The sequence below is a fragment of the Pleurodeles waltl genome, chromosome 1_2 (genome assembly GCF_031143425.1).
Source record: "Pleurodeles waltl isolate 20211129_DDA chromosome 1_2, aPleWal1.hap1.20221129, whole genome shotgun sequence".
NCBI classification, from domain to species: domain Eukaryota; kingdom Metazoa; phylum Chordata; class Amphibia; order Caudata; family Salamandridae; genus Pleurodeles; species Pleurodeles waltl.
The window spans coordinates 1,349,172,238-1,349,189,782 of NC_090437.1; the positions used below are offsets into that span (position 1 = coordinate 1,349,172,238).

Here is a 17,545-nt window from a genome sequence, read left to right on the forward strand (position 1 = left end):
TAGCGAGGTCCCTTGAATCCAGCAACTCTGTCTAAGTGACTCCCACAGTCCAGTGACTCTTCAGTCCAAGTAAGTCCTTACCTCCCCACACTAGACTGCATTGCTGGGAACCGCGTCTTTTGCAGCTACTCCGGCCTCTGTGCACTTCCGGCGGAAATCCTTTGTACACAGCCAAGTCTGGGTCCACGGCACTCTAACCTGCATTGCACGACCTCCTGAGTTGTCCTCCGGCGGCGTGGGACTCTCTTGTGCAACTTCGGGTGAGCACCGTTTTACTCTGCTTTGTAGTGCCTGTTCCGGCACTTCTGCAGGTGCTGCCTGCTTCTGAGAGGGCTCCTTGTCTTGCTGGGCGCCCCTTCTGTCCCCTCACGCAATTGGAGACATCCTGGTCCCTCCTGAGCCACAGCAGCATCCAAAAACCCTAACCACACGATTTGCAGCTAGCAAGGCTTGTTTGTGGTCTTTCTTCAGGAAATTACTTCTGCACAACTCTTCACGACGTGCGACATCCATCCTCCAAAGGGGAAGTTTCTAGCCCTTGTCCTTCTTGCTGAATCCTCAGCTTCTACTGCCTAGTAGCAGCTTCTTTGCACCCACAGCTGGCATTTCCTGGGCATCTGCCCACTCTCGACTTGATCGTGACTTTTGGACTTGGTCCCCTTGTTCCACAGGTACCCTCTACTGGAAATCCATCGTTGTTGCATTGCTGGTGTTAGTCTTTCCTGCAGAATTCCCCTATCACGACCTCTGTTCTCTTTGGTTAACTTCAGTGCACTTTGCACTCACTTTTCAGGGTCTTGGGGAGGGTTATTTTTCTAACTCTCACTATTTTCTAATAGTCCCAGCGACCCTCTACAAGGTCACATAGGTTTGGGGTCCATTCGTGGTTCACATTCCACTTTTGGAGTATATGGTTTGTGTTGCCCCTATCCCTATGTTTCCCCATTGCATCCTATTGTAACTATACATTGTTTGCACTGTTTTCTAAGACTATACTGCATATTTTTGCTATTGTGTATATATATCTTGTGTATATTTCCTATCCTCTTACTGAGGGTACACTCTAAGATACTTTGGCATATTGTCATAAAAATAAAGTACCTTTATTTTTAGTATAACTGTGTATTGTGTTTTCTTATGATATTGTGCATATGACACTAAGTGGTACTGTAGTAGCTTCACACGTCTCCTAGTTCAGCCTGAGCTGCTTTGCTAAGCTACCATTATCTATCAGCCTAAGCTGCTAGACACCCTATACACTAATAAGGGCTAACTGGGCCTGGTGCAAGGTGCAAGTACCCCTTGGTACTCACTACAAGCCAGTCCAGCCTCCTACGAGAGGGGGCTGGGAGCATAGGGGAGCACAGAGGGGCTGGGAGCAGAGGGGAGCACAGAGGGGCTGGAAGCAGAGGGGAGCACAGAGGAGCTGGGAGCACACAGAGGGCACAGAGGGAGCCTGAGCACAGAGGGGCTGGGAGCAGAGGGGAGCACAGAGGGGCTGGGAGCAGAGGGGAGCACAGAGGGGGCTGGGGGCACAGAGGGGGCTGGGAGCAGAGGGGAGCACAGAGGGGGCTGGGAGCACAGAGGGGGCTGGGAGCAGAAGGGAGCACAGAGGAGCTGGGATCACACAGAGGGCACAGAGGGAGCCTGAGCACAGAGGGGCTGGAAGCAGAGGGGAGCACAGAGGGGCTGGGAGCAGAGGGGAGCACAGAGGGGGCTGGGAGCACAGAGGGGGCTGGGAGCAGAGGGGAGCACAGAGGAGCTGGGAGCACAGAGAGGGTGCAGAGGGAGCTAGAGGAGCAGAGGGGAGCACAGAGGGGGCTGGAGCTGGGAGCACCGAGGGGCCGGGAGCAGAGGGGAGCACGAAGGGGCTGGGAGCAGAGGGGAGCACAGAGGAGCTGGGAGCACACAGAGGGCACAGAGGGAGCCGGAGCACAGAGGTGCTTGGAGCACACAGAGGGCACAGAGGGAGCCTGAGCACAGAGGGGCTGGGAGCAGAGGGGAGCACAGAGGGGCTGGGAGCAGAGGGGAGCACAGAGGGGGCTGGGGGCACAGAGGGGGCTGGGAGCAGAGGGGAGCACAGAGGGGGCTGGGAGCACAGAGGGGGCTGGGAGCAGAAGGGAGCACAGAGGAGCTGGGAGCACACAGAGGGCACAGAGGGAGCCTGAGCACAGAGGGGCTGGAAGCAGAGGGGAGCACAGAGGGGCTGGGAGCAGAGGGGAGCACAGAGGGGGCTGGGAGCACAGAGGGGGCTGGGAGCAGAGGGGAGCACAGAGGAGCTGGGAGCACAGAGAGGGTGCAGAGGGAGCTAGAGGAGCACCCCACGCACTGAGGCTCTATGGCACTAAGAGGAAGTCACATGGCTTCTGCACAGAGTGAGTAAGAGGAGGAGGAGCAGGAGGAAGGGCTGGGCGTGACATCATCAGCTGATGAGAAAGGAGGGAGGGCTTTCTCAAGCACTGGAGGGACAACTCGCCGGTAACTAAGAGCGGCCCTGCCTGGCAGGATGAGGGAATCGAGGGAGCGCATCACAGGAGAGGAGAGAGACAGTAACTGAAGAGACCCCCGAGGAGGACAAAGAGAGACACCCAGGGAGAGGACTGGTGAGTGGAGGCCGATGGGGAGGGGAGCAGAAGTAAGGGGATCGTGAGAGGAATGTGGGAACAGAGAGAGAGAGAGAGAGAGAGAGAGAGGAGGAGAGAGAGAGGGGAAGAGAGAGGGGAAGAGAGAGGGAGAGAGGAGGGATAGAGAGGGAGGGGGAGAGAGAGGGAGAGAGAGAGAGAGAGAGAAAGAGAGAGAGAGGGGGGAGGGATAGAGAGGGAGGGGGAGAGAGAGAGACAGAGGGAGAGAGAGCAGGAGGGAGGGAGATAGGTGGAGGAGCGAGAGATGGAGGAGGGAGAAAGACGCTGTCTCAGCTTGTAAGACGTGTTGTACAGAGAGAGATAGCTCTGCTTTCCACGTCCTGAGACTGTGACACTGGTGCAACCTAAGAAACAAGTGTGTTATCCCAACCTGTAACTTGAGCGCCAGCTCCGCTTTCCCAACCTGTAACGTGACGCTGTCTCAGCCTGTAACATGAGCGCCAGCTCTGCTGTCTCAGCCTGTAACACGAGCTGCTCCGCTGTCTCAGCCTGTAACATGAGCGCCAGCTCCGCTGTCTCAGCCTGTAACACAAACTGCTCTGCTGTCTCAGCCTGTAACATGAGCGCCAGCTCTGCTGTCTCAGCCTGTAACATGAGCTCCAGCTCCGCTGTCCCAGCCTGTAACTTGAGCGCCAGCTCCGCTGTCTCAGACTGTACAACAAGCGCCAGCTCTGCTGTCCCAGCCTGTAACTTGAGCGCCAGCTCCGCTGTCTCAGCCTGTAACATGAGCTCCAGATCCGCTGTCCCAGCCTGTAACATGAGCTGCAGCTCCGCTTTCCCAGCCTGTATCTTGAGCGCCAGCTCCGCTGTCTCAGCCTGTAACATGAGCGCCAGTTCCGCTGTCTCAACCTGTAACATGAGCTGCAGCTCTGCTATCTCAGGCTATAACATGAGAGCCAGCTGCGCTGTCTTAGCCTGTAACATGAGCGCCAGCTCCGCTTTCCCAGCCTGTATCTTGAGCGCCAGCTCCGCTGTCTCAGCCTGTAACATGAGCGCCAGCTCCGCTGTCTCAGCCTGTAACATGAGCTGCAGCTCTGCTATCTCAGGCTATAACATGAGAGCCAGCTGCGCTGTCTCAGCCTGTAACATGAGCGCCAGCTCCGCTTTCTTAGCCTGTATCTTGAGCGCCAGCTCCGCTGTCCCAGCCTGTATCTTGAGCGCCAGCTCCGCTGTCTCAGCCTGTAACATGAGCTACTCCGCTGTCCCAGCCTGTAACATGAGCGCCAGCTCTGCTGTCTCAGCCTGTAACATGAGCTACTCCGCTGTCCCAGCCTGTAACTTGAGCGCCAGCTCCGCTGTCTCAGCCTGTAACATGAGCTGCAGCTCTGCTGTCTCAGCCTGTAACTTGAGCGCCAGCTCTCCTGTCTCAGCCTGTAACATGAGCGCCAGCTCTGCTGTCTCAGCCTGTAACATGAGCTGCAGCTCCGCTCTCTCAGCCTGTAACATGAGCTGCAGCTCTGCTGTCTCAGCCTGTAACATGAGCGCCAGCTCTGCTGTCTCAGCCTGTAACTTGAGCGCCAGCTCTGCTGTCTCAGCCTGTAACATGAGCTGGAGCTCCGCTGTCTCAGCCTGTAACATGAGCGCCAGCTCCGCTGTCTTCTCCTGTAACATGAGCGCCAGCTCCTCTCTCAGACTCTAGCGTGAGCTGTATCTGTGCTGTCTCAGGCTGTATTAACATGAGCGCCAGCTCCGCTGTCTCAGCCTGTAACATAAGCGCCAGCTCCACTGTCTCAGCCTGTAACATGAGCGCCAGCTCCGCTGTCTCAGCCTGTAACATGAGCGCCAGCTCCGCTGTCTCAGCCTGTAACATGAGTGCCAGCTCCGCCAGCTCCGCTGTCTCAGCCTGTAACATGAGCGCCAGCTCCGCTGTCTCAGCCTGTAACATGAGCTACTCCGCTGTCCCAGCCTGTAACATGAGCAGCAGCTCCGCTGTCCCAGCCTGTAACATGAGCGCCAGCTCTGCTGTCTCAGCCTGTAACATGAGCTACTCCGCTGTCCCAGCCTGTAACTTGAGCGCCAGCTCCGCTGTCTCAGCCTGTAACTTGAGCGCCAGCTCCGCTGTCTCAGCCTGTAACATGAGCTGCAGCTCTGCTGTCTCAGCCTGTAAGTTGAGTGCCAGCTCTGCTGTCTCAGCCTGTAACATGAGCTGCAGCTCCGCTCTCTCAGCCTGTAACATGAGCTGCAGCTCTGCTGTCTCATCCTGTAACATGAGCGCCAGCTCTGCTGTCTCAGCCTATAACTTGAGCGCCAGCTCCGCTGTCTCAGCCTGTAATATGAGCTGCAGCTCCGCTGTCTCAGCCTGTAACATGAGCGCCAGCTCCGCCAGCTCTGCTGTCTCAGCCTGTAACATGAGCGCCAGCTCCGCTGTCTCAGCCTGTAACGTGAGCGCCAGCTCCGCTGTCTCAGCCTGTAACATGAGCGCCAGCTCCGCCAGCTCTGCTGTCTCAGCCTGTAACATGAGCGCCAGCTCCGCTGTCTCAGCCTGTAACGTGAGCGCCAGCTCTGCTCTCAGACTCTAGCGTGAGCTGTATCTGTGCTGTCTCAGGCTGTATTAACATGAGCGCCAGCTCCGCTGTCTTAGCCTGTAACATGAGCGCCAGCTCTGCTGTCTCAGCCTGTAACTTGAGCGCCAGCTCTGCTGTCTCAGCCTGTAACATGAGCGCTTGAGCGCCAGCTCTGCTGTCTCAGCCTGTAACATGAGCTACTCCGCTGTCCCAGCCTGTAACATGAGCGCCAGCTCTGCTGTCTCAGCCTGTAACATGAGCTACTCCGCTGTCCCAGCCTGTAACTTGAGCGCCAGCTCCGCTGTCTCAGCCTGTAACTTGAGCGCCAGCTCCGCTGTCTCAGCCTGTAACATGAGCTGCAGCTCTGCTGTCTCAGCCTGTAAGTTGAGTGCCAGCTCTGCTGTCTCAGCCTGTAACATGAGCTGCAGCTCCGCTCTCTCAGCCTGTAACATGAGCTGCAGCTCTGCTGTCTCATCCTGTAACATGAGCGCCAGCTCTGCTGTCTCAGCCTATAACTTGAGCGCCAGCTCTGCTGTCTCAGCCTGTAATATGAGCTGCAGCTCCGCTGTCTCAGCCTGTAACATGAGCGCCAGCTCCGCCAGCTCCGCCAGCTCTGCTGTCTCAGCCTGTAACATGAGCGCCAGCTCCGCTGTCTCAGCCTGTAACGTGAGCGCCAGCTCCGCTGTCTCAGCCTGTAACATGAGCGCCAGCTCCGCCAGCTCTGCTGTCTCAGCCTGTAACGTGAGCGCCAGCTCTGCTCTCAGACTCTAGCGTGAGCTGTATCTGTGCTGTCTCAGGCTGTATTAACATGAGCGCCAGCTCCGCTGTCTTAGCCTGTAACATGAGCGCCAGCTCTGCTGTCTCAGCCTGTAACTTGAGCGCCAGCTCTGCTGTCTCAGCCTGTAACATGAGCGCTTGAGCGCCAGCTCCGCTGTCTCAGCCTGTAACATGAGCGCCAGCTCCGCTGTCTCAGCCTGTAACATGAGCGCCAGCTCCGCTGTCTCAGCCCGTAACGTGAGCTGTAGCTCTGCTGTCTCAGCCTGTAACATGAGCGCCAGCTCCGCTGTCTCAGCCTGTAACGTGAGCTCCAGCTCCGCTGTCCCAGCCTGTAACGTGAACGCCAGCTCCGCTGTCTCAGCCTGTAACATGAGCGCCAGCTCCGCTGTCTCAGCCTGTAACGTGAGCGCCAGCTCCGCTGTCTCAGCCTGTAACGTGAACGCCAGCTCCGCTGTCTCAGCCTGTAACTTGAGCGCCAGCTCTGCTGTCTCAGCCTGTAACATGAGCGCCAGCTCCGCTGTCTCAGCCTGTAAGACATGTTGTAAAGAGAGAGATAGCTCTGCTGTCCACCCAGAGACTGTGACACTGGTGCAAACTGAGAAAGACGTGTGATAATTGACCAAGACAAGAGATCCCTTTCCAAAGAGGTGTGTGCCTGGGGCGCCTCGCAAACAGCAGAAGAGGGCAACGTGGGGTGCGCGCTGCAGGGAAGCGCAGAATGCACTAAAAACAGCAAACACGGGCCTAGATTTATGCTAACGCAGGGGTGCGCCCTAATTAGAGGCTGGTGGGTCACTGCGTGGGTCTCACTGAGGAGACTGGCATATCACTGAAGAGGGTCACTGAAGAGGCTGGTGTGTCACTGAGGAGGCTAGCATGTCTCTGAGTGGGAGTCACTGAGGAGACTGATATGTCACTGAGGAGGCTGGAGTGTCACTGAGGAGGCTGGATGGTCACTGAAGAGGCTGGGGTGTCACTGAGAAGGCTGGTTTGTCTCTGAGTGGGTGTCACTGAGGAGACTGGCGTGTCACTGAGGAGGGTGGTGGGTCTCTGATTGGGTATCACTGAGGAGGCTGATGGTCACTGAGGAAGCTGGGGTGTCACCGAGGAGACTGGCGTGTCACTGAGAAGATTGCTGTGTCACTGAGGAGGCTGGTGTCTCACTGAGGAAACTGGTGTGTCACTGAGGAGCTGGTGTGTCACTGAGGAGACTGCTGGTTCACTGAGGAGGCTGGCGTGTCAATGAGGAAGCTGGCATGTCACTGAGGAGGCTGGTGTGTCACTGAGGAGGCTGGTGTGTCACTGATGAGGCTGGTGTGTCACTGATGAGGCTGACGGGTCACTGAGGAGGCTGGTGTGTCACTGAGAATGCTGGTGTGTCACTGAGAAAGCTGGCATGTCTCTGAGTTGGTGTCACTGAGGAAACTAGCATGTAACTGAGAAGACTGGCGTGTCACTGAGGAGGCTGGCGTGTCACTGAGGAGACTGGTGGGTCACTGAGTGGGTGTCACTTAGGAGGCTGGCATGTCACTGAGGAGGCTGACGTGTCACTGAAGAGATCGGTGTGTCACTGAGGAGGCTGGTATGTCTCTGAGTGGGTGTCACTTAGGAGGCTTGCATGTCACTGAGGAGGGTCACTGGGCACAGGGAGGCCTGGGCTGGTTCTTTACGAGGTCAGATCTGCAGGGAAGCAGTGAGAAGTGTTGTTGCTGAATGATGTGTAATTATTTGCCCTATTTTTCCTGCTAGTTCACGTTTCACATCTTTGTTCCTGTTTTTACTTAGAAACTTGTTTTAAGAGAAACAGGCTGCAAAAAATAGATCACTGTTTGCTGGAATGAAAAGAGTCCTAGACTCCTTTTTTGCTCTTTCAGGAGGATGGCTGGACTTGGAGTGGAGGACGTGCTGACATCCTCCAGGGATGACATCTGGGATGTGGCAGGATCTTCTCTCAGTGACATCTTGGCATCCTGCGATGACATCTCACTGCGACGACTCACTGAGTTTCTGCTTCCAAGACTGGCCGAGGCCATGGCGGACACCAGCGTTTCCATCGCAGCGATGCTCACCCAGCAGGACCTGATCACGCAGCCAGAATACCAGGTACTGGGGAGTCACTCTAGATGTGTGACATGGGTGGGTCACTCTGGATGTGTGACGTGAGGATCACTCTGGATGTGTGACATGACAGGGTCATTCTAGATGTGTGACATGCGAGGATCACTCTGGATGTGTGACATGACAGGGTCACTCTGGAGGTATGACATGGGGGATACCAGCATGGGATCCATTGCAGAGATGCTCACCCAGCAGGGCCTGATCACGCAGCCAGAATACCAGGTACTGGGGAGTCACTCTAGATGTGTGACATCATAGGGTCACTCTAGAAGTGTGACATGGGAGCGTCACTCTAGAAGTGTGACATGGGTGGGTCACTCTGGATGTGTGACATGTGAGGATCACTCTGGATGTGTGACATGACAGGGTCATTCTAGATGTGTGACATGACAGGGTCACTCTGGATGTGTGACATGACAGGGTCACTCTGGAGGTATGACATGGGGGATACCAGCATGGGATCCATTGCAGAGATGCTCACCCAGCAGGACCTGATCACGCGGCCAGAGTACCAGGTACTGGGGAGTCACTCTAGATGTGTGACATCATAGGGTCACTCTAGAAGTGTGACATGGGAGCATCACTCTAGAAGTGTGACATGGGTGGGTCACTCTGGATGTGTGACATGTGAGGATCACTCTGGATGTGTGACATGACAGGGCCATTCTAGATGTGTGACATGGCGGACACCAGCGTCTCCATCGCAGCGATGCTCACCCAGCAGGAACTGATCACACAGCCAGAATACCAGGTACTGGGGAGTCACTCTAGATGTGTGACATCATAGGGTTACTCTAGAAGTGTGACATGGGAGCGTCACTCTAGATGTGTGACAGCATAGGGTTACTCTAGAAGTGTGACATGGGAGCGTCACTCTAGAAGTGTGACATGGGTGGGTCACTCTGGATGTGTGACATGTGAGGATCACTCTGGATGTGTGACATGACAGGGTCATTCTAGATGTGTGATATGGCGGACACCAGTGTCTCCATCGCAGCGATGCTCACCCAGCAGGACCTGATCACGCTGCCAGGTACTGGACAGTCACTCTAGATGTGTGACATCATAGAGTTACTCTAGAAGTGTGATATGGAAGGGTCACTCTAGCGGTGTGACATGGGAAGCGTGACTGGTGACATGACGGGGCGGGGGGTCTCTCTGGATGTGTGACATGCAGGGTCACTCACAAGTTGGGGTATGACCGGTTCACTCTGGAGGTGTGATATAGAAGGGCCAACATGTCATTCACTGCACCCAGGGGTCAATATTCACTGCACCCTGAGCACTGCATCCAGTGTAGCCAGAGATCCTCATCCAGTGCCGTAGAGGCCTCATCCACTGCACCCAGAGCACCACATCTACTGCACCCAAACCTCGTCATCCACTGCACCGAGAGCTCCTCATCCACTGCACCCAGAGCGCCTCATCCACTGCACCCAGAGCACCACATCCACCTCACCCAAAGCTCCTCATCCACTGCACCAAGAGCCCCACATCTACTGCGCCCAGAGCTCCTCATCCACCTCACCCAGAGCTCCTCATCCACGGCACCCAGAGCTCCTTATTCACTGAACCCAGAGTACCACATACACTGCACCCAGAGCTCCTCATCCACTGCACCCAGAGCACCACATCCGCCTCACCCAGAGCTCCTCATTCACTGCACCAAGAGCACCACATCTACTGCACCCAGAGCTCCTCATCCACTGCACCCAGAGCACCACATCTACTGCACCCAAACCTCGTTATCCACTGCACCGAGAGCTCCTCATCCAATGCAACTCAGAGCACCACATCTACCTCACCCAGAGCTCCTCATCCACTGCACCAAGAGCACCACATCTACTGCACCCAGAGCTCCTCATCCACTGCACCCAGACCTCGTCATCCACTGCACCGAGAGCTCCTCATCCACTTCACCCAGAGCTCCTCATCCACTGCACCCAGAGCACCACATCCACCTCACCCAGAGCTCCTCATCCACTGCACCAAGAGCACCACATCTACTGCACCCAGAGCTCCTCATCCACTGCACCAAGAGCACCACATCTACTGCACCCAAACCTCGTCATCCACTGCACCGAGAGCTCCTCATCCACTGTACCCAGAACTCCTCATCCACTGCACCCAGAGCTCCTCATCCACTGCACCAAGAGCACCACATCTACTGCACCCAAACCTCGTCATCCACTGCACCAAGAGCTCCTCATCCACTGCTCCCAGAGCACCACATCTACTGCACCCAGAGCTCCTCATCCACCTCACCCAGAGCTCCTCATCCACTGCACCCAGAGCTCCTTATTCACTGAACCCAGAATACCACATACACTGCACCCAGAGCACCATATCCACCTAACCCAGAGCTCTTCATCCACTGCACCCAGAACACCAGATCAACTGCACCAAGAGTTCCTCATTCACTGCACCAAGAGCTCCTCATCCACTGCACCAATAGCTACACATCCACTGCACCCAGAGCTCCTCATTCACCGCACCCAGAGCACCACATCCACTGCATCCAGAGCACCACATCCAATGCACCCAGAGATCCTCGTTTACTGCACCCAGAACTCCTCATCCACTGCACCCAGAGCACCACATCCACTGCACCCAGAGCACCACATCCACTGCACCCAGAGCACCACATCCACTGCACCCAGAACTCCTCATCCACTGCACCAAGAGCACCACATCCACTGCACCCAGAGCTCCTCATCCACTGCACCCAGAGCACCACATCCACCTTACTCAGAGCTCCTCATCCACTGCACCCAGAGCGCCCCATCCACTGCACCCAGAACACCACATCCACCTCACCCGGAGCTCCTCATCTACTGCACTCAGAGCTCCTCATCCACTGCACCCAGTGCTCCTCATCCACTGCACCGAGTGCTCCTCATCCACTGCACCGAGAGCTCCTCATCCACCTCACCCAGAGCTCCTCATCCACTGCACCCAGAGCTCCTCATTCATTGCACCCATAGCTCCTCATCCACTGCACCCGGAGCTCCTCATTCACCACACCGATAGCACCACATCGACCTAACCCAGAGTTCCTTATCCACTGCACCGAGAGCTCCTCATCCACTCCATCCATAGCTCCTCATCCACTGCACCCAGAGCACCACATCCACTGCACCCAGAGCACCACATCCACTTCACCCAGAGCTCCTCATCCACTGCACCCAAAAACCACATCCACTTCACCCAGAGCTCCTCCTCCACTGCACCCAGAGCACCACATCCACTGCACCCAGAGCTCCTCATCCACTGCATCCAGAGCACCACATCCACTGCACCCATAACTCCTCATCCACTGTACCCCAAGCTCCTCATCCACTGCACACAGAGCATTGCATCCACTGCTCCTACAGCTCCACATTCACTGCACCATGAGCATAGAACTCACTACTCTTACACCCCCTCATCCACTGCTCTCAGATCACCATATCCACTGCACCCAGAGCTCCTCATCCACTGCACCCAGAGCTCCTCATCCACTGCACCCAGAGCTCCTCATCCACTGCACCAAGAGCATCGAATCCAAAGTACCAACGACTCCGCAGCCGACCACGCTCCTCTCTAAAGTACACTCCACATCCGGATTGATTCACCCACTAATCCAACCCTCATACAATGTACTCAAAGCTCGTATAGAACCACGGCTCTCTGTACAATGTGCCTAGAGCTCCACATCAAAAACACGCAGATTTATCCCTCAGTCTCACCCAAATGTCCCCAGAGCTTTAGACTCAACAGGCGCTCATTTAAAGCAGACTCCAGTCAGCGCACTCAGGTTTCCCATCTACTGCACCCACAGCTCCACACTCATTTTACTGCAGCTCCTGATCCAATGCACCCGCAGCACCACATCCATTGTACTGCAGCTCCTGAGCCAATGCACCCACAGCTCCACTCCCATTGTACTGCAGCTCCTCATCCAATGCACCCACAGCTCCACTCCCATTGTACTGCAGCCCCTGATCCAATGCACCCACAGCTCCACATCCATTGTACTACAGCTCCACATCCACTGCACCCACAGCTCCACACCCATTGTACTGCAGCTCCTGATCCAATGCACCCACAGCTCCACTCCCATTGTACTGCAGCCCCTGATCCAATGCACCCACAGCTCCACATCCATTGCACTGCAGCTCCTGATCCAATGATCCTACAGCTCACACTCATTGTACTGCAGCTCCTGATCCAATGCACCCACAGCTCCACACTCATTGTACTGCAGCCCCTGATCCAATGCACCCACAGCTCCACACTCATTTTACTGCAGCTCCTGATCCAATGCACCCGCAGCACCACATCAATTGTACTGCAGCTCCTGAGCCAATGCACCCACAGCTCCACTCCCATTGTACTGCAGCTCCTCATCCAATGCACCCACAGCTCCACTCCCATTGTACTGCAGCCCCTGATCCAATGCACCCACAGCTCCACATCCATTGTACTACAGCTCCACATCCACTGCACCCACAGCTCCACACCCATTGTACTGCAGCTCCTGATCCAATGCACCCACAGCTCCACTCCCATTGTACTGCAGCCCCTGATCCAATGCACCCACAGCTCCACATCCATTGCACTGCAGCTCCTGATCCAATGATCCTACAGCTCACACTCATTGTACTGCAGCTCCTGATCCAATGCACCCACAGCTCCACACTCATTGTACTGCAGCCCCTGATCCAATGCACCCACAGCTCACACTCATTGTACTGCAGCTCCTGATCCAATGCACCCACAGCTCCACACTCATTGTACTGCAGCCCCTGATCCAATGCACCCACAGCCCAACACCCATTGTACTGCAGCTCCTTATCCAATGCACCTACAGCTCCACATCCATTGTACTGCAGCTCCTGATCCAATGCACCCGCAGCTCCACACCCATTGTACAGCAGCTCCACGTCCAATGCACTCACAGCTCCACTCCCATTGTACTGCAGCTCCACGTCCAATGCACCCACAGCTCCACACCCATTGTACTGCAGCTCCTGAGCCAATGCACCCACAACTCCACATCCATTGTACGGCAGCTCCAGATCCAAGGCACCCACAGCTCCACTCCCATTGTACTGCAGCTCCACGTCCAATGCACCCACAGCTCCACACCCATTGTACTGCTGCTCCACATCCAATGCACCCACAGCTCCACACCCATTGTACTGCAGCTCCTGATCCAATGCACCCACAGCTCCACACCCATTGTACTGCAGCTCCTGAGCCAATGCACCCACAACTCCACATCCATTGTACGGCAGCTCCTGATCCAATGCACCCACAGCTCCACATCCATTGTACTGCGCCTCCTTATCCAATGCACCTACAGCTCCACATCCATTGTACTGCAGCTCCTGATCCAATGCACCCACAGCTCCACTCCCATTGTACTGCAGCTCCACGTCCTAAGCACCCACAGCTCCACACCCATTGTACTGCAGCTCCTGAGCCAATGCACCCACAACTCCACATCCATTGTACGGCAGCTCCAGATCCAATGCACCCACAGCTCCACATCCATTGTACTGCAACTCCACATCCATTGCACACACAGCTCCACACACATTGTACTGCAGCTCCTGATCCAATGCACCTACAGCTCCACATCTATTGTACTGTAGCTCCTGATCCAATGCATCCACAGCTCCACATCCATTGTACTGCAGCTCCTGACCCAGTGCACCTACAGCTCCACATCCATTGTACTGCAGCTCCAGATCCAAGGCACCCACAGCTCCACTCCCATTGTACTGCAGCTCCTGAGCCAATGCACCCACAACTCCACATCCATTGTACAGCATGTCCTTTTCAGTACGCCTACAGCTCGACACCCATTGTACTGCAGCTCCTGATCCAATGCACCCACAGCTCCACACCCACTGTACTGCAGCTCCTTTTCCAGTGCACCCACAGCTCCACACCAATTGTACTGCAGCACCTGATCCAATGCACCCACAGCTCCACAACCATTGTACTGCAGCTCCTTTTCAGTACACCTACAGCTCCACACCCATTGTACTGCAGCTCCTGATCCAATGCACCCACAGCTCCATACCCATTGTACTGCAGCTCCTTTTCCAGTGCCCCCACAGCTCCACACCCATTGTACTGCAGCACCTGATCCAATGCACCCACAACTCCACACCCATTGTACTGTAGCTCCTTATCAAATGCAACCACAGCTTCTCATTGCATATTGTATTGTATTGTATTGTAATCATATTTATATAGCGCTTACTACCCCTGACGAGGCGTCGAAGCGCTGTTCGATGAGTAGCACGCTACTCCGGAACCCAACAAGAATTAGTGATGGATTAGTATTGTTAAATAATGAGTACAGTTTTAGTATTATTATGAGTTAATTTGAGCCGCGGATATGAGAGTTTGTTAGTTAGACTGGAGTAATGGAGGGGTGGAGGAGGAAATAAATCCAGAAGTGTTAATTGGGAGTATATCCTTCATTTACTCAACCCAAAGGCCTGGGATGAGGAAAGGGGGGTGTAGGGGGAAGAGTATGTGGAAGGGTTAGGGAGAGCATAGTAGCAGGGTGAGATGAATGCATGAGAATTTAGTAGGGTTGTGTGGGAGGTCACAGAGGTAGAGTGAGGTTTGGTGAGTTAGATGTGGAGGGAAGAGCTTAGGCAGAGATATCTAGGAGATGAAAGTGGTAGAAGGGATTTGGGATGAGTCAGAGTGAGAATGGAGGATAGTTTGATAGAGACATGACATAAGAGTGATGAGTAGATAAGTGTGATAAGATGAGAGCAGGAGTTCATAGATATCTAGTATAACAACCCAAAACCAGGAGCCATGCAATGATCCACGAACATGCCAAGCACAGAAATAACATATACACATATATATATATGTATATATATATACACACACACACACACATATGCACATACAATACATAATTAGAATCATGGGTAAAAAATACTTAGTCAGACAGGTTTAAAGAGTGTGTGTGTATTTTATTGTTATGACATAGTAGCAATACATATTTTCCAAAGAAACTATAAATAAATAGAAATATACATATAATCTGAAAAAAAAAATTATCCACATAGCCATATGCAGTTCATAGTTGTTCTAATATGGTGGTTATGAAGGAAAGAGCCAACTCTTGCGTAGTTTTCTGAAGACAAGAAAGTTATCTGTGGCTCTTATAGTTGGGGGTAATGAATCCCATAGTTTGGCTGCTTGGACGGAGAAGGATGTACCACCTACAGTCTTTTTCTTGTATGGTGGTGTTCTAAGGCGGGGTGCCAGTCTTGAGCGGAGGGTTCTTTGTTGGATGTATTTGGTCATTTTCTTTCTGATAAAAAGCGGTCCTGTTCCATGTATAGCTTTGTGGGTGATACAAAGCAGCTTGAAAGTGCATCTTCTGGCAACGGGTAACCAGTGTAGTGCTCTCAAGGCAGGGGAGATGTGGGCTTGCGGCTTTATATGTAGTAGTAGCCTGGCTGTGGAATTCTGGATACGTTGTCGTTTTTTCATAACAGATAGAGATGATCCATGGTAGAGGCTATTGGCATAATCCAGTTTGGATAATACAAGTGAGATAGTAGCTTGCACCTTGTGTGGAAATCCGAGGTGGGGGAAGATGCGTTGTAAAGTCTTTAAGGTGATGAAGCTTGTGCGTGCTAATTTGTCTACTTGTGCATTCATAGTTAGCTTGGAATCCATGGTGATTCCTAGGTTTTTAACTTCCTTGGATAATTGAGGAGGTGGTCCGAGATCGTCAGGCCAGACGCACAGAGGGTCATAATTTTTCCAGTTACCACATATGAGTATTTCTGTTTTGGAGGTATTTAGTTTGAGATGGCTCCAGGTCATCCACTGATCAACGGCTCTGAGGCAACTGAAGATTTGTGAGTTTTCAATGTTTTTGGGGTCTTCTAATTGAAGTAGTATTTGTGTGTCATCTGCATAGTTGTAGCATGTGAGATGGAAATCATTGATCAGTTCTGGTAAAGATATCATGTAGATGTTGAAAAGATGATTGACCCTTGGGGGACCCCTGCTTTTGTGAGGTAGGGTTCGGACGAGAAGGGGGGCGAGTGGATGATATTTGCTCTTTTTTAAAGATAGGAAGTAATCCAGTCGAGAGCAGTCCCTTGTATGCCGGCTTCGTGGAGTCTTTGAATTAGGGCGTCATGGTCAACCGTATCAAAGGCAGCCTGTATTCCTTCTGTTTCTTGTCTATGAGACAATTATGTATTAAACTGTGTTGACATGCAGTTAGGATCAAACACATAAGGACCAGTGAGGGTTTAAAAGATTCGCAAGAACAGCAAGATAGCTAGACTTCCGAAGGGGATGTCAAGTGAGACCTTTCACTAGATTTAAGAGCACTTTTCACTGAGCCGAGTTTAAAAACAACCCTGAATAAAGCAGACTTCATCCAGGGTGTGAAAACATACCAAGGTCTGGCAGAGGCATTGTGCTATAGTTGCATGTATACAGTGCTTCAGGTCCTGTTGAGATTTTGGACTGGTAGCAGGCTATTTTGTGGGATTGTTATGTTATTCACGTTTGTATAGTTTGAACCACCATTGTTGTGGCATCACAGAGTATTGCCTATCTGTATTCCCTCTCGTAGGGATCTCAAAAGACCATCAATCAGATAGAAGGAACCACCTTTTGACAGTGTCTGTATTTGGCAACAGTATGTTTGTCATGTGCCCTATAAGGGTAGTGATTTATGTTGTGCATGAGGACTAGGGTTGTAATGTTTTTGTGTTTTGTTTGTACGCCTAAGTATCATATTTTGTGTTGTCCTTGCACTTACATACCGTTTCTGAATCTGAAGCAAAAATGAATAAAATGATAGAATGCTTAAGTATTAATAACTTATTATAGTTGCATTCTGTTGTCACAATGCATGCTGCTCGCGGTCAGGTGAAAGGCAGATCGAATCAGAGAGCAGTTTGAAGTACTGAAAATGAAATGTTGCTTTTCCTTTTTTTGCTGTTTTTTTATTTTTTTTATAACTCTACAGTACCAAGCAGAAAGTCGATATTTATTGTAACAGGTTTACTTTTTGCATTCTTTGGGAAATTATTGAAAAGCTGGAATCCTTCTGCATGTTTTTTGCTGCGCCTTTTTTTAACTGACTAGTATTCAACTGCTTCCAATATCTTTTGTCAACAACCACCTAACAACACTTTTTGATGTATTTAATTTTGCACTAGTGAATCTATTTTTCGCTCCATGTTTTCAAAACATGGCCTCTCTTTCATATGAAAAAGATACACCACAAGGATTTAAGTGGTTTGTGGGAAAGATCATGGTGTGACCATGCATTATAAGGGATAAAGTACCCCCAACCGTACATAAGGATATTGCAAGTCACCTCGGAGTTCCATAACCCTGTAAAGAAACTCAGCTTTTGGCCTCGTTATTCCACAAAGCCACTGGCCTCCTTGGCGACCCGCAACATCCCCATAAGGTATGGCAGGAGTTCTTAAATCCATGTTAGTA

At 52.8% G+C, this 17,545-nt stretch overlaps 1 protein-coding gene across 2 annotated transcripts in view; it reads left to right on the forward strand.

Moving 5' to 3' along the window:
* The first annotated feature begins 2,418 nt into the window (after nucleotides 1-2,418).
* The window catches only part of LOC138252733 (NACHT, LRR and PYD domains-containing protein 3-like), a 451,062-nt gene continuing 435,935 nt past the window's right edge, over nucleotides 2,419-17,545 (forward strand). The window contains exons 1-2 of one of the 2 annotated variants that reach the window (XM_069205763.1): nucleotides 2,419-2,603; nucleotides 7,798-8,026. In XM_069205763.1, the coding sequence (XP_069061864.1) occupies nucleotides 7,802-8,026 (225 nt within the window). In that variant the 5' untranslated portion in view covers nucleotides 2,419-2,603; nucleotides 7,798-7,801. The remainder of the gene's footprint in view (nucleotides 2,604-7,797; nucleotides 8,027-17,545) is intronic. The other variant, XM_069205764.1, reaches the window with a different exon arrangement.